Source organism: Coregonus clupeaformis, chromosome 17, assembly GCF_020615455.1.
Source record: "Coregonus clupeaformis isolate EN_2021a chromosome 17, ASM2061545v1, whole genome shotgun sequence".
Classification (NCBI taxonomy): domain Eukaryota; kingdom Metazoa; phylum Chordata; class Actinopteri; order Salmoniformes; family Salmonidae; genus Coregonus; species Coregonus clupeaformis.
Genome location: NC_059208.1, coordinates 30,079,079 through 30,104,444, shown reverse-complemented (window position 1 = coordinate 30,104,444; position 25,366 = coordinate 30,079,079). Strand labels below are relative to the sequence as shown.

General features: G+C 43.6%; 1 protein-coding gene across 2 annotated transcripts in view; it reads left to right on the top strand.

Moving 5' to 3' along the window:
• cdkal1 (CDK5 regulatory subunit associated protein 1-like 1) overlaps positions 1 to 19,125 on the top strand; it is a 649,501-nt gene extending 630,376 nt beyond the window's left edge. For both annotated transcript variants that reach the window (XM_045226277.1, XM_045226278.1), the window contains exon 15: positions 18,863 to 19,125. In XM_045226277.1, the coding sequence (XP_045082212.1) occupies positions 18,863 to 19,024 (162 nt within the window). In that variant the 3' untranslated portion in view covers positions 19,025 to 19,125. The remainder of the gene's footprint in view (positions 1 to 18,862) is intronic.
• The last annotated feature ends 6,241 nt before the right edge of the window (positions 19,126 to 25,366 follow it).

Genomic DNA, 25,366 nt, shown 5'->3' with positions numbered 1-25,366 from the left:
CAAAAAAGATCAATCTAACTTTTCATGATTTTTACTGCAAACTATATACCTCTGAGAGAAAACACACGGAGGCAGAACTCCACTCCTTCCTAGAGGGAATCTCGCTACCTAAACTATCAGAGACCGACCAAGAAGATCTCAACTCCCCCTTCACTCCTGAGGAGATCCTGGAGGCAATTACCTCCATGCCACCTAACAAGTCCCCAGGCCCAGATGGATTCCCCAGAGAGTTCTACAAAGCTTTTTGGCCCCAGCTTAGCCCTATTTTCATGCCAATGCTGGAGGATTTTTGCAAAAACGGAGTTCTCCCAGACTCAATGCACACAGCTCGCATTACAGTGTTGCTCAAAAAAGACAAGGATCCCCTATCCTGCTCCTCCCTTCCGGCCCATAAGCTTGTTGGATTTCGACTACAAAATAATCACCAAATTGCTCGCCAAAAGACTAAACACTCTTCTTCCCAAAATAATAAAAGCGGACCAGACGGGATTTATTAGAGACAGATACTCTTCTGATAACATTCGCCGTCTTTTTTGATATTATTGATCAAGTAAACGCACAGAAGACCCCTGTCCTGCTGGCTTCACTGGATGCTGAGAAGGCGTTCGACAGGATGGAGTGGAGCTTTCTGTTCTCAGTCTTAGAGAAGTTCAACATGGGCCCAAACTTTATTAAATGGATCAAATCACTATACTCTCATCCAAATGCCATGGTGACTACTAACGGACTGAACTCTGACAGATTCCCTTTGGGACGGGGCACAAGACAAGGGTGCTCGCTGTCCCCCTGCTCTACTTGTTGGGGCGGAGCCTCTGGCAGAGTTGATAAGGAGCAATCCAAGTATTATGGGTGTTCCTGCAGGCGGCCTGCAGCACAAGATTTCGCTTTACGCGGATGATGTCTTGCTCTACATATCCAACCCTGAGAAATCCCTTCCTCCCATCTTAGATACAATTGCTCAGTATGGCACGTTTTCAGGTTATAAGATTAATTTTAACAAATCCACTGTCTGCCCTCTCAATATTATACTCACCAGTTCTATGAAGACACTATGCCCATTCCAATGGAAGACACAGGGGTTTCAATACCTTGGGATATTCATAACACCAGATCTGAATAGGCTTTTCAAAGAGAATTATCTTCCACTCCTGGATCAAATCAAGAACAACCTCCAAACCTGGATCTCCCTCCCAATTAGCTTAGTAGGAAGAATTAATGTAATCCGTATGAACATCCTCCCTAGACTGAACTATTTATTTCAGATGCTCCCATGCTATCTCCCAGCTTCCTTTTTCAAAACAATTAACCAAAGCATCACCAAATTTATATGGGGCAATAAAAAACCTAGGATCAAGCTTTCCACTCTATCGAAACCTGAATCTAAGGGTGGTCTTGCCCTTCCCTCCCTTCAATTGTACTACTGGTCTGCCCAAATCCGCAACATGCTAACATGGATCACAAACAGACAAGAGTCAACGTGGAGCCAGATAGAAGCCCAATCTTGTGGTTCATTGCCACTAAGCTCAACTATATTCATTGATAACTTTAGTGAAGTGGGCAACATAGCCAAAACATTCGTGATTTACAGTACCCTACGAGCGTGGAGGGACTGTAAGAAATACTTGGGCATCTCCTCCCAAATATGTTCTCACTCGCCTATAGTAGGCAACCCAGACTTGCCAAAAGCCCTGAGAGATGCCAACTTTAATCTTTGGCATACTCTAGGAATCAGGACCTTTTCAGACCTATTTCATCAGAAGACCACTACACTGAAATCCTTTCAAGAGCTCTGCAATGAATTCAATGTGCCAAGATCCCATTTTTTTAAATATCTACAAATTAGACATGTCATCTCCTCATTTACTTCCAAGAGGAGGTTTAGAACTCAGTTGAATGAAGTTGAAACCCTTCTTGTCACAGCACAATCCATTAAAGGCAAAATATCCTATATCTATAGACTCCTTTCTGAGAAAGGAGGATCCTCCTTTACTCCTTTGAAAATAATATGGGAAAAGGACCTTGGTCTGACTATCAGTGATGAGTTATGGGCGGAGGTTTGCGACAGGGTATACTGCTCCACTAATAATGTAAAAATGAAAGAATCTAATTACAAATTTTTGTACAAATTTTATTACACTCCCCTGAGACTCCATAAAATGAAAACAGACATTTCTCCTAATTGTAATAGATGTACCTCTGAAAGTGGAACCTATATGCATGTATTTTGGAGCTGCAGAGAGATTGCCAGATTTTGGCAATCTATACATACTGCTGCACAGAAAATACTAGATGTACAGTTTGATATGACCCCCGTGTCTCTATCTTCTTAATGCCCAGCAGGACTTTGTTCTTGATCCTGACAGAGAAAATTTGCTCATGACCATTACATACTTTGCTAAGAAATGTATTCTTCTATTGTGGGCCTCTAATACTTCTCCTACATTTAAAATGTGGATTGACCAGATTGTTGACTTTCTCCCTCTTGAAAAGCTCACTTATGACCTCCACAAGAGACAGCCCAAGTTTGATAGACTCTGGTCTCCACTACTCAACTATATTTCAAATTGGACAGAGTGAATGGGGGAATCAGGGAGATGGGCAGATGCGTGTTGTGTAAGGTGCTGTAAAACCTAAAAACTAATTATTGGCTCGTCATCTCAGCTAAGGCTGGAAATAGCTAATAAGAACCTTGATAGTGCTGCTGCAAGTTCTATAATTTAAATTTTGTTATAATTATTATTTGTGTGTGTATGTATGTATGTATGTATGTATGTATATATATGTATGTATATATATATACATATATAAAACAATTTTTTATTATTTTATTTTTATTTTTTATTTTTAATTCACATCTGTGAATGTGGAATGTGTTTGGTTGGTTGATTGAAAACTTAATAAAACTTTAAATTGAAAAAAATTATGTTTATAGTGTGGCTAGCCGCTGAATGGCTCTGAATTCACTGTCAGCATGTTGTAAAAGCTATAACCACTTTTGGAGCAAACTAGTGCTCTCAAATCGTATCCTGATGTCGACAGCAGATACGAGTTGTATTAATAACATGGCTAACTTAACTAGCTAACATACATTTTGAGAAAACTTGTATTAAGTGGCTAGCTAGCTAACGTTAGCAACATTTGGTGGTCAATGAGACTGAGCGCTAGCTAACCGATGTAGCAAAAGTATAATTTCGGATTCTAAGAATACTCCAACAGGCTCTGCATTTCAGGAATCACAGTAGCAAGTACCCCTGGTTCAATTATTTAGCCATTTAAACAATACGTTATTTGAAGAAAACTCTGTTTTCCCCACTGCCCTCACTGGCTTTCATGCGATTTAAACGTGAGCTTGACTCGACGGCAGTTGCTATCCATTGGAGAGATGCGATTGGTTGCCCAAAGTTCTGGGTCGGGGTTTAGCAAAGGGTTAATTAACTGCAAAATCTGACTTCAAAATCTTTTTCTCTCCAGACCGACAGCAGTTTCTGGTACTTCATGATATATTCTGATATACTGGCTTGTTCTTGTGTCAGGAAATGAAATACCACAACAATCTGATAAGATACCTGGAAATTACAACAGATCAATGATTTTTGACAAAATTTGCAGATATTGATTGCACTTTGTAGGGCAGTACTGTAGAGTCACCTTGTCTGGATGTTATAACCATGCGTGGCCAGGACTAGAGTCACCTGTCTGTAACCAATAGAGGAGGAGAGTTGCAGTCACTTTACCTTAGTCTGCATGGACGGGACACATGCTCTGAAATCAAGCCCCACAGATTAGGTGACGGGAGATCCCAAGGCCCTGTTAAGAGACTGTAGGTGAAAGAAGAACTGTGAAAGAGTCGGTATAAACATCAAGGGTCTCTATTTTCTGGTCACTTTGCGGTGAGTGAGTTACAACAGAAGTATTATATCATTTGAGAGATGTGATAGATGTTTGTATTGTAGGGCCCTCTGTAGCTCAGTTGGTAGACCATGGCGTTTGCAACGCCAGGGTTGTGAGTTCGATTACCACGGGGGGCCAGTATGAAAATGTATGCACTCACTAACTGTAAGTCGCTCTGGATAAGAGCGTCTGCTAAATGACTAAAATGTAAAAAAAAAAATGTAAATGTAACACCACCCAATCACAGTGACTGGCCTGTGAATGAGGCCTTGTGATTGGTGACCACAGGTGACAGGAAAAGGAAAGGTCAGGGGTGAAAGGTGATTCTGTTGTTCTCTTGGAGGTTTACTGTCACAATGGGACTGGCTGCTCTGTGAAGAGATGGGAAGCGTCCCATAAGGCACCCTATTCATAGGTGGCAACTCCGTCACTCGGTCGCGTCATGCCATTGTTTTGAACGTTCTCAAGCCGCCCCCTGCCAGCGGCGCCATAGTGGTGCCCTGAAATGGTGTTAAGCCCAGTCATTCTGGACGGAGGCTAACCACTATTTAGTCTAAATTACACTATAGTGCCTTCAAAATATGATGACATTGCTAAAGTGTCAAATATTTAGTAGGAAACGACTTTGCCAGCATTATCATGTCATCAAATTTACTTTAGACAGATGGAAATGTTGTCATTAGCTAGCAAAGTTAGTCAAAAATAGCTAGCAATGCTAAAGTTAGCTAGCTAAAATCCGGTGGCCTCCCATCAATCTTAGCTAGCTAGCTAACGTTACACTGCATCTAAAGTCAATCTGGCGACATCAAAATGATGACAAAAGGTTTTCCTACTAATTATTTGTCTCCTTTTGAATGTCATAGTTTTTCCAAGCTACTGTAATGCACTTTTGATGAGTAGAATGCTCAGTTGGGCATCAGTCCAAAACGAACATTCAAAACAATGTTGTGACGAAACATGCAACCCATGAATTCCCTACGTAATTAACTATTTTTGACCAGATCCCAGGTCAAAAGTAGTGCCCTATATAGGGAATAGGGTGCCATTTGGGATGCAACCATGGTTTTATAGTCGCACTTTAGGGTATTACAATGAGCCCTCATACTGCGCCGTGTAGCCAGAGAGGAATTTCTACTGAAGGGTTTGTCAAGCAGCGGTGCTATGCTGTGCTCAGATCTTATGGTGCAGGGGATCACATTTAAATACAGGAGATAAACTCTGGTATTTGAGTCAGTCAGTCATTTTTTTAGAAACAGGGTGGACTTTCTTGTTGGTATACTTTTCAGTGTTGGAGCCTAAATTGGACATGGTTCACCATTATCTATTAGAGAAAGGCTATAAATATTAATAAGATAAAAGCTTTTTGCACTTTAAAAATGCCTTTCCTGTGTATTCCAAATGAAGTCAACAAAGCCTACCTCTTGCCAGTAGAAAAATTCAAGAGTTCAATCCCGTGAAATAAGTGATAATCTCCATGTGTTTGTCCTGCTGTTGATCTGCTGTTGGTCCCATAGTAAGATGTCAGACAGGCCATATCAAAGCCCAGACATGTTTGTGGGTTAACGGTCACAGTCAGACAGACTGTACATGGACAGTGGTCATGGCTGTGACGTCAGCAGAGCAGAGAGAATCCATTCAGTGTCCTTGAACACTTAAACCCTGGTCTGGCTGCTCCTTTCGTCTGGCTGGTCTGGTCTAGAGCTAGACACCTGGATATCCACAGACCCTCAGAGTTATTTGTGTGTGTGTGACTGTGTGTTTGTTTGTGTGATGGTGTTTGCGTGCGTGCCAGGGTTAAGCCTGTGTGTGAGTGTTGACGAGTCAGAGATCAATGAGGCTTCTTGGTCTGAGCTACACGGACGAGAAAGAGAATGTTCAAACTCAGGCCACCTCACCTCAGTCTATAGACATCCAATAAAGTATTTTGGAGAGCTCTCTGCCTTATCTCTGCTCCTGCCTCATTTGGCGGAGGAAATGGGTCATGCCCTCAGAGTTCTGGCTTCGTCATACCTTTCCTTCTTTCTTTCCCTCCCTACTCACCCCTCAGCTCCCTCCCTCCCTCCCCCTCACTCCCTCGGAGCTGGCACTTAGCAGCCAGGAGGGACCCCTTTTTCCTCATAAGCCTTCACTCCACAGAGGCTGCGGTACGGATGGAATTCTTAAATATGATCTCACAATTAGTTTATTTTAGCTCTCTGCAGATTATTTAATGAAGAGAGAGAGAGAGAGAGAGAGAGAGAGAGAGAGAGATAGATAAAGAGAGGGGTGAAGGATTTGGAGCGAAGTCAGTTCACAGCCAGGCGGTACCAAAATGCAATGTCAGCAGATTTCCACAGCTTAGTAACACACTTCGGCAACAAGTTGTACCACAGGGGGCTAACACCTGTATTCATATACACACACTGATATAACGTATTTTTATACAGTATTTGTTAATGTCTTTAAACTCATGAGCTGTATGTGGGAGAGAGGGTAAGGACACGCCATGTGTTATTGATGTCACTGGTGGGTGACAGAAGGTCGGCGTGCCAAGATATATTGGGGGCCACTGTTGCTAATCTTAGAAGGAGTATGTGATGGAATAGCCTGGCTAGGTTGCCACACGATACCAAGTAGGGGGATCCTATTGTAGGAGATGAGTGACACTCAATAATGGGTGGCAACTGTTGGATGGAAGTAGCTCAGAAAGCATTATATAAACTGAGAGATGTTTCTATGTAAGTCATTCGGATGACAATAGGCTACACCCGTACCGCTTGTCATACGAATCCAGTACTGTAACTATTAAATAACTATGAATCAACTCTCCATCTAAGTGTTTAACTATTCTCTTACATCCTGAAGTACGAGATACCAGAGAAACTCGTCATAACACACACACATACACACACACACCTGTATTCATAACAGCTTCTCCTCCATAGGCCCGCTTGAAACCTGGCATGTGGCAAATTATTGTGTTGAATTGCAATTGACCTATGTAGAGAGTAGACTATAGTAGAGGTAATAACTATCCTCTTGCTGAAGCCTTCCCTGTTCTAACGTGGCAGCCCTCATCCTCTGAAGTGTTTTGCATTAGTTATGACCAACCCGGTGTCTCCTAGCGCCTGGCTTCATACATTCTGATGAGAAATAGCGAGAGAGAGAGATGGAGAGGTGCTGTGATGTCAGGGAGAGAGAGACCCCCCAAGGATTCTATTATTCACCTCTATAGCCCCCCATCATGATATTATTCACCTCTATAGCCCCCCATCATGATATTATTCACCTCTATAGCCCCCATCATTCTATTATTCACCTCTATAGCCCCCATCATGATATTATTCACCTCTATAGCCCCCATCATTCTATTATTCACCTCTATAGCCCCCATCATTCTATTATTCACCTTTATAGCCCCCATCATTCTATTATTCACCTCTATAGCCCCCATCATTCTATTATTCACCTCTATAGCCCCCCCATCATTCTATTATTCACCTCTATAGCCCCCATCATTCTATTATTCACCTCTATAGCCCCCCCATCATTCTATTATTCACCTCTATAGCCCCCCATCATTCTATTATTCACCTCTATAGCCCCCATCATTCTATTATTCACCTCTATAGCCCCCATCATTCTATTATTCACCTCTATAGCCCCATCATTATATTATTCACCTCTATAGCCCCCATCATTCTATTATTCACCTCTATAGCCCCCATCATTCTATTATTCACCTCTATAGCCCCCCCATCATTCTATTATTCACCTCTATAGCCCCCATCATTCTATTATTCACCTCTATAGCCCCCCATCATTCTATTATTCACCTCTATAGCCCCCCATCATTATATTATTCACCTCTATAGCCCCCCATCATTCTATTATTCACCTCTATAGCCCCCATCATTCTATTATTCACCTCTATAGCCCCCATCATTCTATTATTCACCTCTATAGCCCCCATCATTATATTATTCACCTCTATAGCCCCCCATCATTCTATTATTCACCTCTATAGCCCCCATCATTCTATTATTCACCTCTATAGCCCCCCATCATTCTATTATTCACCTCTATAGCCCCCATCATTCTATTATTCACCTCTATAGCCCCCCATCATTCTATTATTCACCTCTATAGCCCCCCCATCATTCTATTATTCACCTCTATAGCCCCCATCATTCTATTATTCACCTCTATAGCCCCCCATCATTATATTATTCACCTTTATAGCCCCCATCATTCTATTATTCACCTCTATAGCCCCCATCATTCTATTATTCACCTCTATAGCCCCCCATCATTCTATTATTCACCTCTATAGCCCCATCATTCTATTATTCACCTCTATAGCCCCCCCATCATTCTATTATTCACCTCTATAGCCCCCCATCATTATATTATTCACCTCTATAGCCCCCCCATCATTCTATTATTCACCTCTATAGCCCCCATCATTCTATTATTCACCTCTATAGCCCCCCATCATTCTATTATTCACCTCTATAGCCCCCATCATTATATTATTCACCTCTATAGCCCCCCATCATTATATTATTCACCTCTATAGCCCCCATCATTCTATTATTCACCTCTATAGCCCCCCATCATTCTATTATTCACCTCTATAGCCCCCCATCATTCTATTATTCACCTCTATAGCCCCCCATCATTCTATTATTCACCTCTATAGCCCCCCATCATTCTATTATTCACCTCTATAGCCCCCCATCATTCTATTATTCACCTCTATAGCCCCCCATCATTCTATTATTCACCTCTATAGCCCCCCATCATTATATTATTTACCTCTATAGCCCCCATCATTATATTATTCACCTCTATAGCCCCCCATCATTATATTATTTACCTCTATAGCCCCCCATCATTATATTATTCACCTCTATAGCCCCCCATCATTCTATTATTCACCTCTATAGCCCCCCATCATTCTATTATTCACCTCTATAGCCCCCCATCATTCTATTATTCACCTCTATAGCCCCCCATCATTATATTATTCACCTCTATAGCCCCCATCATTCTATTATTCACCTCTATAGCCCCCATCATTCTATTATTCACCTCTATAGCCCCCATCATTCTATTATTCACCTCTATAGCCCCCCATCATTCTATTATTCACCTCTATAGCCCCCCATCATTATATTATTCACCTCTATAGCCCCCCATCATTCTATTATTCACCTCTATAGCCCCCATCATTCTATTATTCACCTCTATAGCCCCCCATCATTCTATTATTCACCTCTATAGCCCCCCATCATTCTATTATTCACCTCTATAGCCCCCCATCATTCTATTATTCACCTCTATAGCCCCCATCATTATATTATTCACCTCTATAGCCCCCCATCATTCTATTATTCACCTCTATAGCCCCCCCATCATTCTATTATTCACCTCTATAGCCCCCCCATCATTATATTATTCACCTCTATAGCCCCCCATCATTCTATTATTCACCTCTATAGCCCCCCATCATTATATTATTCACCTCTATAGCCCCCCATCATTTTATTATTCACCTCTATAGCCCCCATCATTATATTATTTACCTCTATAGCCCCCATCATTCTATTATTCACCTCTATAGCCCCCATCATTATATTATTCACCTCTATAGCCCCCATCATTCTATTATTCACCTCTATAGCCCCCATCATGATATTATTCACCTCTATAGCCCCCATCATTCTATTATTCACCTCTATAGCCCCCATCATTATATTATTCACCTTTATAGCCCCCATCATTCTATTATTCACCTCTATAGCCCCCATCATTCTATTATTCACCTCTATAGCCCCCCATCATTCTATTATTCACCTCTATAGCCCCCATCATTCTATTATTCACCTCTATAGCCCCCCATCATTCTATTATTCACCTCTATAGCCCCCCCATCATTATATTATTCACCTCTATAGCCCTCCCATCATTCTATTATTCACCTCTATAGCCCCCATCATTCTATTATTCACCTCTATAGCCCCCATCATTCTATTATTCACCTCTATAGCCCCCATCATTATATTATTCACCTCTATAGCCCCCCATCATTATATTATTCACCTCTATAGCCCCCATCATTCTATTATTCACCTCTATAGCCCCCCATCATTCTATTATTCACCTCTATAGCCCCCCATCATTCTATTATTCACCTCTATAGCCCCCCCATCATTCTATTATTCACCTCTATAGCCCCCATAATTCTATTATTCACCTCTATAGCCCCCATCATTCTATTATTCACCTCTATAGCCCCCCATCATTATATTATTCACCTTTATAGCCCCCATCATTCTATTATTCACCTCTATAGCCCCCATCATTCTATTATTCACCTCTATAGCCCCCCATCATTCTATTATTCACCTCTATAGCCCCCATCATTCTATTATTCACCTCTATAGCCCCCCCATCATTCTATTATTCACCTCTATAGCCCCCCCATCATTATATTATTCACCTCTATAGCCCCCCCATCATTATATTATTCACCTCTATAGCCCCCCATCATTCTATTATTCACCTCTATAGCCCCCCCATCATTCTATTATTCACCTCTATAGCCCCCCATCATTATATTATTCACCTCTATAGCCCCCATCATTATATTATTCACCTCTATAGCCCCCCATCATTCTATTATTCACCTCTATAGCCCCCCATCATTCTATTATTCACCTCTATAGCCCCCCCATCATTCTATTATTCACCTCTATAGCCCCCATCATTCTATTATTCACCTCTATAGCCCCCCATCATTCTATTATTCACCTCTATAGCCCCCCATCATTCTATTATTCACCTCTATAGCCCCCATCATTCTATTATTCACCTCTATAGCCCCCCATCATTATATTATTTACCTCTATAGCCCCCATCATTATATTATTCACCTCTATAGCCCCCCATCATTATATTATTTACCTCTATAGCCCCCATCATTATATTATTCACCTCTATAGCCCCCCATCATTATATTATTCACCTCTATAGCCCCCCATCATTCTATTATTCACCTCTATAGCCCCCCATCATTCTATTATTCACCTCTATAGCCCCCATCATTATATTATTCACCTCTATAGCCCCCATCATTCTATTATTCACCTCTATAGCCCCCATCATTCTATTATTCACCTCTATAGCCCCCCATCATTCTATTATTCACCTCTATAGCCCCCCATCATTCTATTATTCACCTCTATAGCCCCCCATCATTCTATTATTCACCTCTATAGCCCCCATCATTCTATTATTCACCTCTATAGCCCCCATCATTCTATTATTCACCTCTATAGCCCCCATCATTATATTATTTACCTCTATAGCCCCCATCATTATATTATTTACCTCTATAGCCCCCATCATTCTATTATTCACCTCTATAGCCCCCCATCATTCTATTATTCACCTCTATAGCCAGAGTGGTAGATATTATCCCTGAGGTAAAACCGGTTTGATACAGAATGGTGGATATTGTCCTTGGGGTAAAACAGGTTAGATACAGAGTGGTGGATATTGTCCCTCGGGTAAAACAAGTTAAATGATCTAAAGCTATGTGAGGGAGGTAACTGAGTTAGCAGTCTTTCTAACTCAAGCCCACGCACTTCTCACTCACACTGTACATGGTGTGAAGTCATGAACACTCAGCAGCTCTGTGTCTTTGGTTGAAAGCAGCAAGTGTTATATACAAACACAGCAGACATGTGTGAGGTAGGACATTCACTATTCCACCACTATCCCAGTGTATGAGTTAGGACATTCACTCTACAACCACTATCCCAGTGTATGAGTTAGGACATTCACTATTCCACCACTATCCCAGTGTATGAGTTAGGACATTCACTCTACAACCACTATCCCAGTGTATGAGTTAGGACATTCACTATTCCACCACTATCCCAGTGTATGAGTTAGGACATTCACTATTCCACCACTATCCCAGTGTATGAGTTAGGACATTCACTATTCCACCACTATCCCAGTGTATGAGTTAGGACATTCACTCTACAACCACTATCCCAGTGTATGAGTTAGGACATTCACTATTCCACCACTATCCCAGCTGTATGAGTTAGGACATTCACTATTCCACCACTATCCCAGTGTATGAGTTAGGACATTCACTATTCCACAACTATCCCAGTGTATGAGTTAGGACATTCACTCTTCCACCACTATCCCAGTGTATGAGTTAGGACATTCACTATTCCATCACTGTACCAGTGTATGAGTTAGGACATTCACTCAACCACCGCTATCCCAGTGTATGAGTTAGGACATTCACTCTACCACCATTATCCCAGTGTATGAGTTAGGACATTCACTCTACCACCACCATTATCCCAGGCCATCCCATCTTAGCAGAGACATTGTCACACCCCAATATCTCTCTTTTCTCTCCACTTTCCTCCCCCTCTTCACTCCTCTCATCCCAGAGTGAAAGAGGAATATGGCAGTACACCGCTGTTCCTCTCCTCTCATATTCAAGTCACAGCAAGGTAGATCAGCCTTTCATATGAGTGATCAAGACAGTTTTCTCTTCTAGACAGGTTCCTCCTGTGAGCAAGACACATAGGGGATAGAAAGGGAGTGGGGGGGTGCACACACTCAGACACACACACACACATTGAGACACAAACACGCAGACACACACGCACACACATTCTCTCTCTCAGAAGAGCCTCTGAGCTCTATCAATTACAGTGTCTCCAGCGGCAGACAGCAGGCGGCTGCAGGGAGGGTCAGCACCCAGGGCCGAGTGGGGTGGGGTGGGGGGGAGAAGGGAGGATAAAAGGCATTAGCCATGAAAGAGCAGGCACGCCAGGGACAGAAGGCTGAGAAGTCAGTAGAGAGAAGAGGAGAGGAGGGAAATCACCAAATCTTGAAAGTCCATCAGAGATGAGGTTGGATTACAGAAGAGAGGCTTGCTTCCCCGCTACGCATTCACATCCATCCCTAGCACGCACATACACACACACGGCAATTAGAAAGGTCTATCTAGGGGTTGAAAGCGTGGTTAAAGTACAGTATCTCACCCAGTAATAATGCTCTTTAATGATCTAGAGGGGTGTCAAGCTGAGACCGACGGAAGAGTCGCTTTTTTCTCTAATTCTCTACCTGGAGAAATGGGAAGGAAATTGATAGTTGCCAGCACAGACTGAATTTCTTAGAAGCACAGTTGGTAATGTGTAGGTAATGCAAATATAGTTAAACCATTGATATCAAACATTTCTATCTCATGTCTTCTGAAGTAAATTGATCTAATCTACACTATATATAAAAAGGTATGTGGACACCCCTTCAAATTAGTGGATTCAGCAATTTCAGCCACACCCGTTGCTGACAGGTGTATAAAATCGAACACACAGCCATGCAATATCCATAGACAAACATTGGCAATAGAATGGCCTTACTGAAGAGCTCAGTGACTTTCAACGTGGCACTGTCATAGGATGCCACCTTTCCAACAAGTCATTTAGTCAAATTTCTGCCCTGCTAGAGCTGCCCCGGTCAACTGTAAATGCTGTTATTGTGAAGTGGAAACGTCTAGGAGCAACAACGGCTCAGCCGCAAAGTGGTAGGCCACATAAGCTCACAGAACAGGACCGCCGAGTGCTAAAGCATGTAGTGCGTAAAAATAGTCTGTCCTCAGTTTCAACACTCACTACCGAGTTCCAAACTGCCTCTGAAAGCAATGTCAGCACAAGAACTGTTCATCGGGAGCTTCATGAAATGGGTTTCCATGGCCGAGCAGCCGTACACAAGCCTAAGATCACCATGTGCAATGCCAAGCGTCGGCTGGAGTGGTGTAAAGCTTGCCGCCATTGGACTCTGGAACAGTGGAAACATGTTCTCTGGAGTGATGAATCACGCTTCACCATCTGGCAGTCCGACGGATTAATCTGGGTTTGGCGGATGCCAGGACGCTACCTGCTCCAATGCATAGTGCCAACTGTAAAGTTTGGTGGAGGAGGAATAATGGTCCGGGGCTGTTTTTCATGGTTCGGGCTAGGCCCCTTAGTTCCAGTGAAGGGAAATATTAACGCTACAGCATACAATGGCATACTAGACGATTCTGTGCTTCTAACTTTGTGGCAACAGTTTGGGGAAGGCCCTTTCCTGTTTCAGCATGACAATCCCCTGGTGCTCAAAGCTAGGTCCATACAGAAATGTTGTTTGTCGAGATCGGTGTGGAAGAACTTGACTGGCCTGCACAGAGCCCTGATCTGTTATAGCAGAAAAGTGGAGAACAATTCCATATTAATGCCCATGATTTTGGAATGAGATGTTAGATGAGCAGGTGTCCACATACTTTTGGTCATGTAGTGTACTGCGGCAGAGTGGGAATTTACATTTTCAATGACCGTCATCTGGTGGAATTGAAATATCAAAATCATAAAACGGTCATTCAGATTGATCCTCCGTATTTAATGTATTTCATGGCTGCTCACCCGCCACCCCATAAATGATCATGTGATTGGCTTGGCTGTCCTCTCCCCTCTCTCTCTGTCCCTCCCTCCCTCCTAATGATGATATGATAGGCCTCTCTGTCTCTTCTCTCCTGGTCTAGTGGAATATATCTCATCTCTATTACCATATCCATTATAGATGAGGCTTTAATGCCCTATCACATTAGGACAGACTGAACTGTACTGGACTGGACCCCAATAATGGCCATTTGATCCTGGGAGTCTGGATCATATTATCTCTGGCCACGGTGTTGTATTATAACCTGGTCTTTAAAGCTACAGTGGGATCTGGGAAACTGTTATATGGTCATTTCAATTCTTGATAAATAACCATTTATAAATAACCAAGGTGTTTTAGCCCTTCGCCTTCATCAGGGTCTCACTGTGTCAGGAAGGACAATGGGTCACGTCCACTAGTCTTCATCAGGGTCTCACTGTGTCAGGAAGGACAATAGGTCATGTCCACTGTACTTAAACCTGACTGATTGAGTAGTGTGGAACTGCCGTTCTGCGGCCAACAAGGCAGAGTTCATCTCAGCCTATGCTACCCTCCAGTCCCTCGACTTCTTGGCGCTGACGGAAACATGGATTACCACTGAAAACACTGCTACTCCTACTGCTCTCTCCTCGTCTGACCATGTGTTCTCGCATACCCCGAGAGCATCTGGTCAGCGGGGTGGTGGCACAGGAATCCTCATCTCTCCCAAGTGGACATTCTCACTTTTTCCCCTGACCCATCTGTCTATCTCCTCATTTGAATTCCATGCTGTCACAGTCACTAGCCCATTCAAGCTTAACATCCTTGTCATTTATCGCCCTCCAGGTTCCCTTGGAGAGTTCCTCAATGAGCTTGACGCCTTCATAAGTTCCTTTCCTGAGGATGGCTCACCCCTCACAGTTCTGGGTGACTTCAACCTCCCTACGTCTACCTTTGACTCATTTCTCTCTGCCTCCTTCTTTCCACTCCTCTCCTCTTTTGACCTCACCCTCTCACCGTCCCCCTACTCACAAGGCAGGCAATACGCTTGACCTCATCTTCACTAGATGCTGTTCTTCTACTAATCTCACTGCAACTCCCCTCCATGTCTCCGACCACTACTTTGTATCCTTTTCTCTTTCGCTCTCCTCCAACACTACTCACTCTGCCCCTACTCAGATGGTAATGCGCCGTCGCAACCTTCGCTCTCTCTCTCCCGCTACTCTCTCCTCTTCCATCCTTATCATCTCTTCCCTCTGCTCAATCCTTCTCCCTCCAATCTCCCGATTCTGCCTCCTCAACCCTCCTCTCCTCCCTTTCTGCATCCTTTGACTCTCTATGTCCCCTATCCTCCCGGCCGGCTCGGTCCTCCCCTCCTGCTCCGTGGCTTGACAACTCATTGCGAGCTCACAGAACAAGGCTCCGGGCAGCCGAGCGGAAATGGAGGAAAACTCTCTCCCTGCGGACCTGGCATCTTTTCACTCCCTCCTCTCTACATTTTCTTCATCTGTTTCTGCTGCTAAAGCCACTTTCTACCACTCTAAATTCCAAGCATCTGCCTCTAACCCTAGGAAGCTCTTTGCCACCTTCTCCTCCCTGCTGAATCCCCTCCCTCTCTGTGGATGACTTCGTCAACCATTTTGAAAAGAAGGTTGACGACATCCGATCCTCGTTTGTTAAGTCAAATGACACTGCTGGTCCTGCTCACCTGCCCTACCCTATGCTTTGACTTCTTTCTCCCTCTCTCTCCCAGATGAAATCTTGCAACTTGTGACGGCCGGCCACCCAACAACCTGCCCGCTTGACCCTATCCCCTCCTCTCTTCTCCAGACCATCTCCGGTGACCTTCTCCCTTACCTCACCTCGCTCATCAACTCATCCTTGACCGCTGGCTATCTCCCTTCCGTCTTCAAGACAGCGAGAGTTGCATCCCTTCTCAAAAAACCAACACTCGATCCCTCTGATGTCAACAACTACAGACCAATATCCCTTCTTTCTTTTCTCTCCAAACTCTTGAGCGTGCCGTCTCTTGCCAACTCTCTTCCTATCTCTCTCAGAATGACCTTCTTGATCCAAACCAGTCAGGTTTCAAGACTGGTCATTCAACTGAGACTGCTCTTCTCTGTGTCACGGAGGCTCTCCGCACTGCTAAAGCTAACTCTCTCTCCTCTGCTCTTGTCCTTCTAGACCTGTCTGCTGCCTTTGATACTGTGAACCATCAGATCCTCCTCTCCACCCTCTCCGAGTTGGGCATCTCCGGCGCGGCTCACTCTTGGATTGCGTCCTACCTGACCGGTCGCTCCTACCAAGTGGCGTGGCGAGAATCTGTCTCCGCACCACGTGCTCTCACCACTGGTATCCCCCAGGGCTCAGTGCTAGGCCCTCTCCTATTCTCGCTATACACCAAGTCACTTGGCTCTGTCATATTCTCACATGGCCTCTCCTATCATTGCGACGCAAACGACACACAACTAATCTTCTCCTTAACCCCTTCTGATAACCAGGTGACAAATCGCATCTCTGCATGTCTTGCAGACATATCAGTGTGGATGACGGATCACCACCTCAAGCTGAACCTCGACAAGACGGAGCTGCTCTTCCTCCCGGGGAAGGACTGCCCGTTCCATGATCTCGCCATCACGGTTGACAACTCCGTTGTGTCCTCCTCCCAGAGTGCAAAGAACTTTAGCGTGACCCTGGACAACACCCTGTCGTTTCTCCGCTAACATCAAGGCGCTGACCCGATCCTGTAGGTTCATGCTCTACAACATTCGGAGAGTACGACCCTGCCTTACACAGGAAGCGGCACAGGTCCTAATCCAGGCACTTGTCATCTCCCCGTCTGAATTACTGCAACTCGCTGTTGGCTGGGCTCCCTGCCTGTGCCATTAAACCCCTACAACTCATCCAGAATGCCGCAGCCCGTCTGGTGTTCAACCTTTCCAAGTTCTCTCACGTCACCCCGCTCCTCCGCACACTCCACTGGCTTCCAGTTGAAGCTTGCATCTGCTACAAGACCATGGTGCTTGCCTACGGAGCTGTGAGGGGAACGGCACCTCCGTACCTTCAGGCTCTGATCAGTCCCTACACCCAAACAAGGGCATTGCGTTCATCCACATCTGGCCTGCTGGCCCCCCTACCTCTGCGGAAGCACAGTTCCCGCTCAGCCCAGTCAAAACTGTTCGCTGCTCTGGCACCCCAATGGTGGAACAAGCTCCCTCACGACGCTAGGACAGCGGAGTCACTCACCACCTTCCGGAGACACTTGAAACCCCACCTCTTTAAGGAATACCTGGGATAGGATAAAGTAATCCTTCTACCCCCCCTTACCCCACCCCCAAAAAATAAAAAATAAAATAAAAAAGTAAAGTGGTGAATAACAGTGAGGAGGAAAGTAACTACAGGTTCAGATGAATAACAGTGAGGAGGAAAGTCTCTAACTACAGGTTAAGATGAATAACAGTGAGGAGGAAAGTCTCTAACTACAGGTTCAGATGAATAACAGTTTGGAGGAAAGTCTCTAACTACAGGTTCAGATGAATAACAGTGAGGAGAAAAGTCTCTAACTACAGGTTCAGATGAATAACAGTGAGGAGGAAAGTCTCTAACTACAGGTTCAGATGAATAACAGGGAGGAGGAAAGTCTCTAACTACAGGTTCAGATGAATGACAGGGAGGAGAAAAGTAACTACAGGTTCAGATGAATGACAGTGAGGAGAAAAGTCTCTAACTACAGGTTCAGATGAATAACAGTGAGGAGGAAAGTCTCTAACTACAGGTTCAGATGAATGACAGGGAGGAGAAAAGTAACTACAGGTTCAGATGAATGACAGTGAGGAGAAAAGTCTCTAACTACAGGTTCAGATGAATGACAGGGAGGAGAAAAGTAACTACAGGTTCAGATGAATGACAGTGAGGAGAAAAGTCTCTAACTACAGGTTCAGATGAATAACAGTGAGGAGGAAAGTCTCTAACTACAGTTTCAGATGAATAACAGTGAGGAGAAAAGTCTCTAACTACAGGTTCAGATGAATGACAGGGAGGAGAAAAGTCTCTAACTACAGGTTCAGATGAATAACAGTGAGGAGGAAAGTCTCTAACTACAGGTTCAGATGAATGACAGTGAGGAGAAAAGTCTCTAACTACAGGTTCAGATGAATAACAGTGAGGAGGAAAGTCTCTAACTACAGGTTCAGATGAATAACAGTGAGGAGAAAAGTCTCTAACTACAGGTTCAGATGAATAACAGTGAGGAGAAAAGTCTAACTGCAGGTTCAGATGAATGACGGTGAGTAGGAAAGTCTCTACTCAACTGTCTGAAGTACTGAGAGTTAAACATATAGAAATAGAACCCCTTGAATGGGGAAGTCAATGATGTCACAATGGGTGGACTGGCAGCCATATTGAGTGTACCCGTAGCACACTACAGATGATAACTTACTTCCACTACTGTACTCTATCATTTAACCTTTGCTAACTCTCTGTTGTGTCTCTACAGGAGCAGCTGTCCCTCCAGCAGAATGGATCCATATCCTCCTCAGGCGTGCTGACTGCGTCCTGGAGCCCCTGGAGCTGGGACAGAGAGGGGCTGAAGCTGCTGTCTATCAGCCTGGCTGTAGTGGCTATCATAGTGGTCTTCATGTGGGAGAAACTCCACTGAGACTGAGGGGCTGGAAAACTTGGACCTGGGCCTGTATTCATAAAGCGTCTCGGAGTAGTAGTGCTAATCTAGGATCAGGTCCCCCCTGTCCAATCATCCTTATTCTAAAAGGCAAAACGGATCCTAGATCAGTACTCCTACTCTGAGATGCTTTATGAATAGGGGACCTGGGTCAAATACATATGTAAAATATTTCCAAATACTTTGTACTGGGCAAACTAAATCAAGTGCAGCTCGAGTATTTGAAAGTATTTCACATATATATTTGGCCTAGTTTTGGTTCAAATGGGTTTGGATGGGTCCTAGTTTAGCTTTATATGAGAGAGGCTTCTCTGTCTTGGACAAAGACTGATGGATTCTGGAGCTGTATGAGAGTTAGAAAGAGGAGACGAGGGGAGGAAACAAGGACAGGAGACAAGGAGAGGACAGGTCAAAGACATGTTATGTGATACTCTGATTTAAGGCGGTGGATAGTAGTACCTTCAATTAAAAGTATTTATTTTTTACCACAATGAAACCGACACAGAGGAACAGTATATTTTTGGTAATTAATTTACATCACTGTAAAAGCCCTAAGGGGTCTGTCTGTCGAAGTAGCACATTGTGATTTGTAAAAAAAAATGTTTTTGCTCGTGTTTCTCTATTTGTATTTCTGCTTTTATGTTTTACATTTTAACGTCAATCTACTACTGTGAGTACATGGAGACCCCTATATGTCCTGGTCAAAAGTAGTTGACTATAGGGTGCCATTTGGGATGCAGTGATGTGCAGCGTGAACCTGCATGGTGTTGGATTCTATTCATGTAGATCCCAGCAGTGGATCGTTCTCCTATCCAGGGGACTTATTGTCTGGCCTAGATCCCTGTCTGCGTCCCAAATGGCACCCTTTTCCCTTTATAGTGCACTACTTTTCACCAGGACCTATGGGGGTCTGGCCAACATTAGTGCACTATATAGAGAATAGTGTAATTTGGGCCACAGCCACATACTGACAGTGAAACTCAGCTTTGTTTGCAGCATGAAGCTAACCTTAATAAACCTTAATAAACCACAACTCCATGCTCTCCGTCTGTCTCCTGGGTAATATCTAAGGAATGTTCCTGCTGTACAGCCCAGTGGTTGATAGGAGCAGGGGCTCGCGCTGTGTGTGTATACATGTATCTCTTTCTCTCTCTCTCTCTCTCTCTCTCTCTCTCTCTCTCTCTCTCTCTCTCTCTCTCTCTCTCTCTCTCTCTCTCTCTCTCTCTCTCTCTCTCTCTCTCTCTCTCTCTCTCTCTCTCTATTTGTAGTTGCAGTATATTGTATATCCAATGGGAGCTCATGCAGTAAGTTAATAATATATGGCCCAATTTATGTCTCTGTCAGCCAGTATATATCTGAGTGTATGTTCAACATGTATCTATCAGCCTGTATACTGTATATCTGAGTGTATGTTCAACATGTATCTGTCAGCCTGTATACTGTATATCTGAGTGTATGTTCAACATGTCTCTGTCAGCCAGTCAGGGCGGTGTGTTCAATAGGGCGATATGGGCGACGCACTGCCAAAGCGGGGAAAAGGAAGGGATTTTTTTCTAATCAATTATATCACGGCAACAGTAGTTATCAGTGTTGTAATCTAGACGTGTCTGGTCTGATCTGCCACTAAATGTCCAATCAGGCTAAAGTCGTGCTTCAAATGGCCACCCCCTTTTTTGGGCGATTTCAGTCAGGTTGAAAATCGCCCAGAAGTCTGTCATAGACTCCCATGTAAAATCTATTTTTTTCAAATTTCAGAGCTTTCAATACAATCTCTATGGGTGTCTGAGGGCTTGCACTTACGCTTTCGTCATACGTAACGTAACCATGAACGTAACTAAGAAAAGACCGGGTAGCAGCCTCAATCAATTCACTACTACTGTAAAAATGGCTAGCCTTCAGTGCAACTCGATTGTGTCTTTGAAAGAAGTTCCTTTTTGTCGGCGAACAAATCAAGATAAATTGGCAACGAAACAATTAGGACCTCCCAGACCAAATTTAATAATTCAACAGGTTTCTACTAAAGGCGGAAAGTCCTACACCCGAGGATTTTCCAAAAATTGGTACTAACGAAAAAGAACATTGCCACTCAACTGGATGAGGGATACAGGCTAGCTGTCCGCCGCCACAACGATGAGGTTAGTGTTGATAATCACAAGTTTACTGGAGAACTGAGACCAAGTAGAGACTTTGGACAGGGTGGATATGGTATAATAAAGGCAGTTTATTCAGAGGTAAAGATATCTGGAATCGCGTGCACGGACCCGTTCGTCAAACTCTTAGGGAGCTATACATTAAGCCCCATTACTTACCATATCAGATAAGAGAAATTGCTGCAGCTACATATATTTTACATCCTGGCCCTACATAGTTCACTATTTGCATCACTTACCAAAATATTACATGTGGTCATATATGCTTGGAAAGTGGAGATGCCATAGAACGTCAAAAAAGTAAACATTGCTGGAGACACATTGCCGTTTTGGAGAAGACATCGCGTTTGCTAGCGAAGAGATTTGTTGTGGCAAATGAACTTGGGCTGGGAATTGCCAGGAACCTCACGATAAGATATATGCATTGCGAGTCTCATGATTCTATACGTGTTGCGATTCGATACTGTGATTTTATTGCGCACCATATGTCTGTTGCAGAGGGATCAGAAAGCCATGAGAACGAGTTTTGATCAGTCATGGAAATAAAAGTGCTGAAAACAAATTGGCTCCCAATGTGAAAAGATTGAGAACAAGCTATGAAGGAACAATAATGGTGTTTTGGTGCAGGTACAGCCAACTAGCGCTAAAATATTGCGATATTGTCAATACAGTATATCGTAAAGTATCACTATGTAACTCGATTTCTTTCACCCCAATCCCTCAAATTAAAGGTAAATAACTGAATTGTTTGCCCCACATTTAGCTAAGATGATTAGCTAGCCAGCTAAAATGTTTTATTTAGTTAGCAGTCGCATCTACAATAGTTTACTGTCAATAACATGTCTCCAAAAATGACGTGGGTGTCTCCAATTGTGTTGACATTTGACAATTGCGATGCGCATCCATGAGTATCCACTTTCTGTAGCTCAGCTGGTAGAGCACGGCGCTTGTAACGCCAAGGTAGTGGGTTCGATCCCCGGGACCACCCATACACAAAAATGTATGCACGCATGACTGTAAGTCGCTTTGGATAAAAGCGTCTGCTAAATGGCATATTATTATTATTATTATTATTATTATTATTATTATTATCTGAATAGAGCCCCGAAACATTGTGTGCAGACATTTTATGCAATAAATGAAGTAGGTTGAATCTAGTAGTTCTGATCTTCTGATTGGTCCTGATGAGTTGGGCGAGGTCCCCTCCAGGCTACTGTCACTGTTGCATTGGCTCTGAGTCGGGTTCTCTGTCTTCAAATGTTCAGCCTAAGAGAGGGGATTTTTGTGTGTGTGTGTGTGTGTGTGTTTAACAGTGATGATGTGTGTGTGTGTGTGTGTGTGTGTGTGTTTAACAGTGATGATGTGTGTGTGTGTGTGTTTGTGTGTGTCCTCAGAGCAAGAACTCGTGAGTTGGAAGAACTGAGAGGCCTATGGCGTGGGTGTTGTCCTTGGCTGACAAGATAGGACCCTTTTGTCCATTGTTATTGGATAGGAACAGAACTTATAACCAGCTCCTGACCTAAATAGATCTTAGCACAACATTTTACTCAACATATCATATTCCATATTCACTATAACAAATATATTTACTACGACATTAGCAAGAACCGCCACATCCTCAGCCGGCTAATCCAGTGTGTGAAGTTTTGCGGAGTGTTTGAGTTAGCTTTGCCGAGGCAAAGATGAAACTGAGGGCTCCACCAACCCTGGTAAGCCAACACTTTTGAGATCAGTCAATAAATGCTTCTGGTATTGACTTATATGCTGCCCCTGTCTTCATGTTGTTGCTGGACATATCTTTTTTTAAATGTGTGTAGGTCACCTAAATCATCAGAAAAATTGCCCCCCCTGAGAATTTTTTCAGGAGCCGCCACTGCAGCCAGTATATACAGTGGGGAAAAAAGTATTTAGTCAGCCACCAATTGTGCAAGTTCTCCCACTTAAAAAGATGAGAGAGGCCTGTAATTTTCATCATAGGTACACGTCAACTATGACAGACAAATTGAGAAAAGAAAATCTAGAAAATCACATTGTAGGATTTTTTATGAATTTATTTGCAAATTATGGTGGAAAATAAGTATTTGGTCACCTACAAACAAGCAAGATTTCTGGCTCTCACAGACCTGTAACTTCTTCTTTAAGAGGCTCCTCTGTCCTCCACTCGTTACCTGTATTAATGGCACCTGTTTGAACTTGTTATCAGTATAAAAGACACCTGTCCACAACCTCAATTGACCTGTGTCATTGTCAACAAAGGGTATATAACAAAGTATTGAGAAACTTTTGTTATTGACCAAATACTTATTTTCCACCATAATTTGCAAATAAATTCATTACAAATCCTACAATGTGATTTTCTGGAGAAAAAAAATCTCATTTTGTCTGTCATAGTTGACGTGTACCTATGATGAAAATTACAGGCCTCTCTCATCTTTTTAAGTGGGAGAACTTGCACAATTGGTGGCTGACTAAATACTTTTTCCCCCAATGTATCTGAGTGTATGTTCAACATGTTTCTGCCAGCCAGTATATATCTGAGTGTATGTTCAACATGTCTCTGTCAGCCAGTATATATCTGAGTGTATGTTCAACATGTCTCTGTCAGCCAGTATATATCTGAGTGTATGTTCAACATGTCTCTGTCAGCCAGTATATATCTGAGTGTATGTTCAACATGTTTCTGCCAGCCAGTATATATCTGAGTGTATGTTCAACATGTCTCTGTCAGCCAGTATATATCTGAGTGTATGTTCAACATGTCTCTGTCAGCCAGTATATATCTGAGTGTATGTTCAACATGTCTCTGTCAGCCAGTATATATCTGAGTGTATGTTCAACATGTTTCTACCAGCCAGTATATATCTGAGTGTATGTTCAACATGTCTCTGTCAGCCTGTATACTGTATATCTGAGTGTATGTTCCTGCATGCTTAATTTAGCGGGAACGCTAGCCTATATTGATGGGATGCATGATGGTGGGTTGTAGGTCATGTATGTTGTTGATGGAATGGATGATGGTGAGTTGTAGGTCATGTATGTTGTTGATGGAATGGATGATGGTGGGTTGTAGGTCATGTATGTTGTTGATGGAATGGTTGATGGTGGGTTGTAGGTAATGTATGTTGATGATGGTGGGTTGTAGGTCCTGTATGTTGTTGATGGAATGGATGATGGTGGGTTGTAGGTCATGTATGTTGTTGATGGAATGGATGATGGTGGGTTGTAGGTCATGTATGTTGTTGATGGAATGGTTGATGGTGGGTTGTAGGTCCTCTATTTTGTTGATGGAATGGATGCATAATGTTTGCAGGCAGCCCTCTGTAGTAATGGAAGATGTGGTGACCCCCAGCCCTCTGTAGTAAAGGAAGATGTGGTGACCCCCAGCCCTCTGTAGTAATGGAAGATGTGGTGACCCCCAGCCCTCTGTAGTAATGGAAGATGTGGAGACCCCCAGCCCTCTGTAGTAATGGAAGATGTGGTGACCCCCAGCCCTCTGTAGTAATGGAAGATGTGGAGACCCCCAGCTCTCTGTAGTAATGGAAGATGTGGAGACCCCCAGCCCTCTGTAGTAATGGAAGATGTGGAGACCCCCAGCTCTCTGTAGTAATGGAAGATGTGGAGACCCCCAGCCCTCTGTAGTAATGGAAGATGTGGAGACCCCCAGCCCTCTGTAGTAATGGAAGATGTGGTGACCCCCAGCCCTCTGTAGTAATGGAAGATGTGGTGACCCCCAGCCCTCTGTAGTAATGGAAGATGTGGTGACCCCCAGCCCTCTGTAGTAATGGAAGATGTGGTGACCCCCAGCCCCTCTGTAGTAATGGAAGATGTGGTGACCCCCAGCCCTCTGTAGTAATGGAAGATGTGGTGACCCCCAGCCCTCTGTAGTAATGGAAGATGTGGAGACCCCCAGCCCTCTGTAGTAATGGAAGATGTGGAGACCCCCAGCCCTCTGTAGTAATGCAAGATGTGGAGACCCCCAGCCCTCTGTAGTAATGGAAGATGTGGTGACCCCCAGCCCTCTGTAGTAATGGAAGATGTGGTGACCCCCAGCTCTCTGTAGTAATGGAAGATGTGGTGACCCCCCAGCCCTCTGTAGTAATGGAAGATGTGGTGACCCCAGCCCTCTGTAGTAATGGAAGATGTGGTGACCCCCAGCCCTCTGTAGTAATGG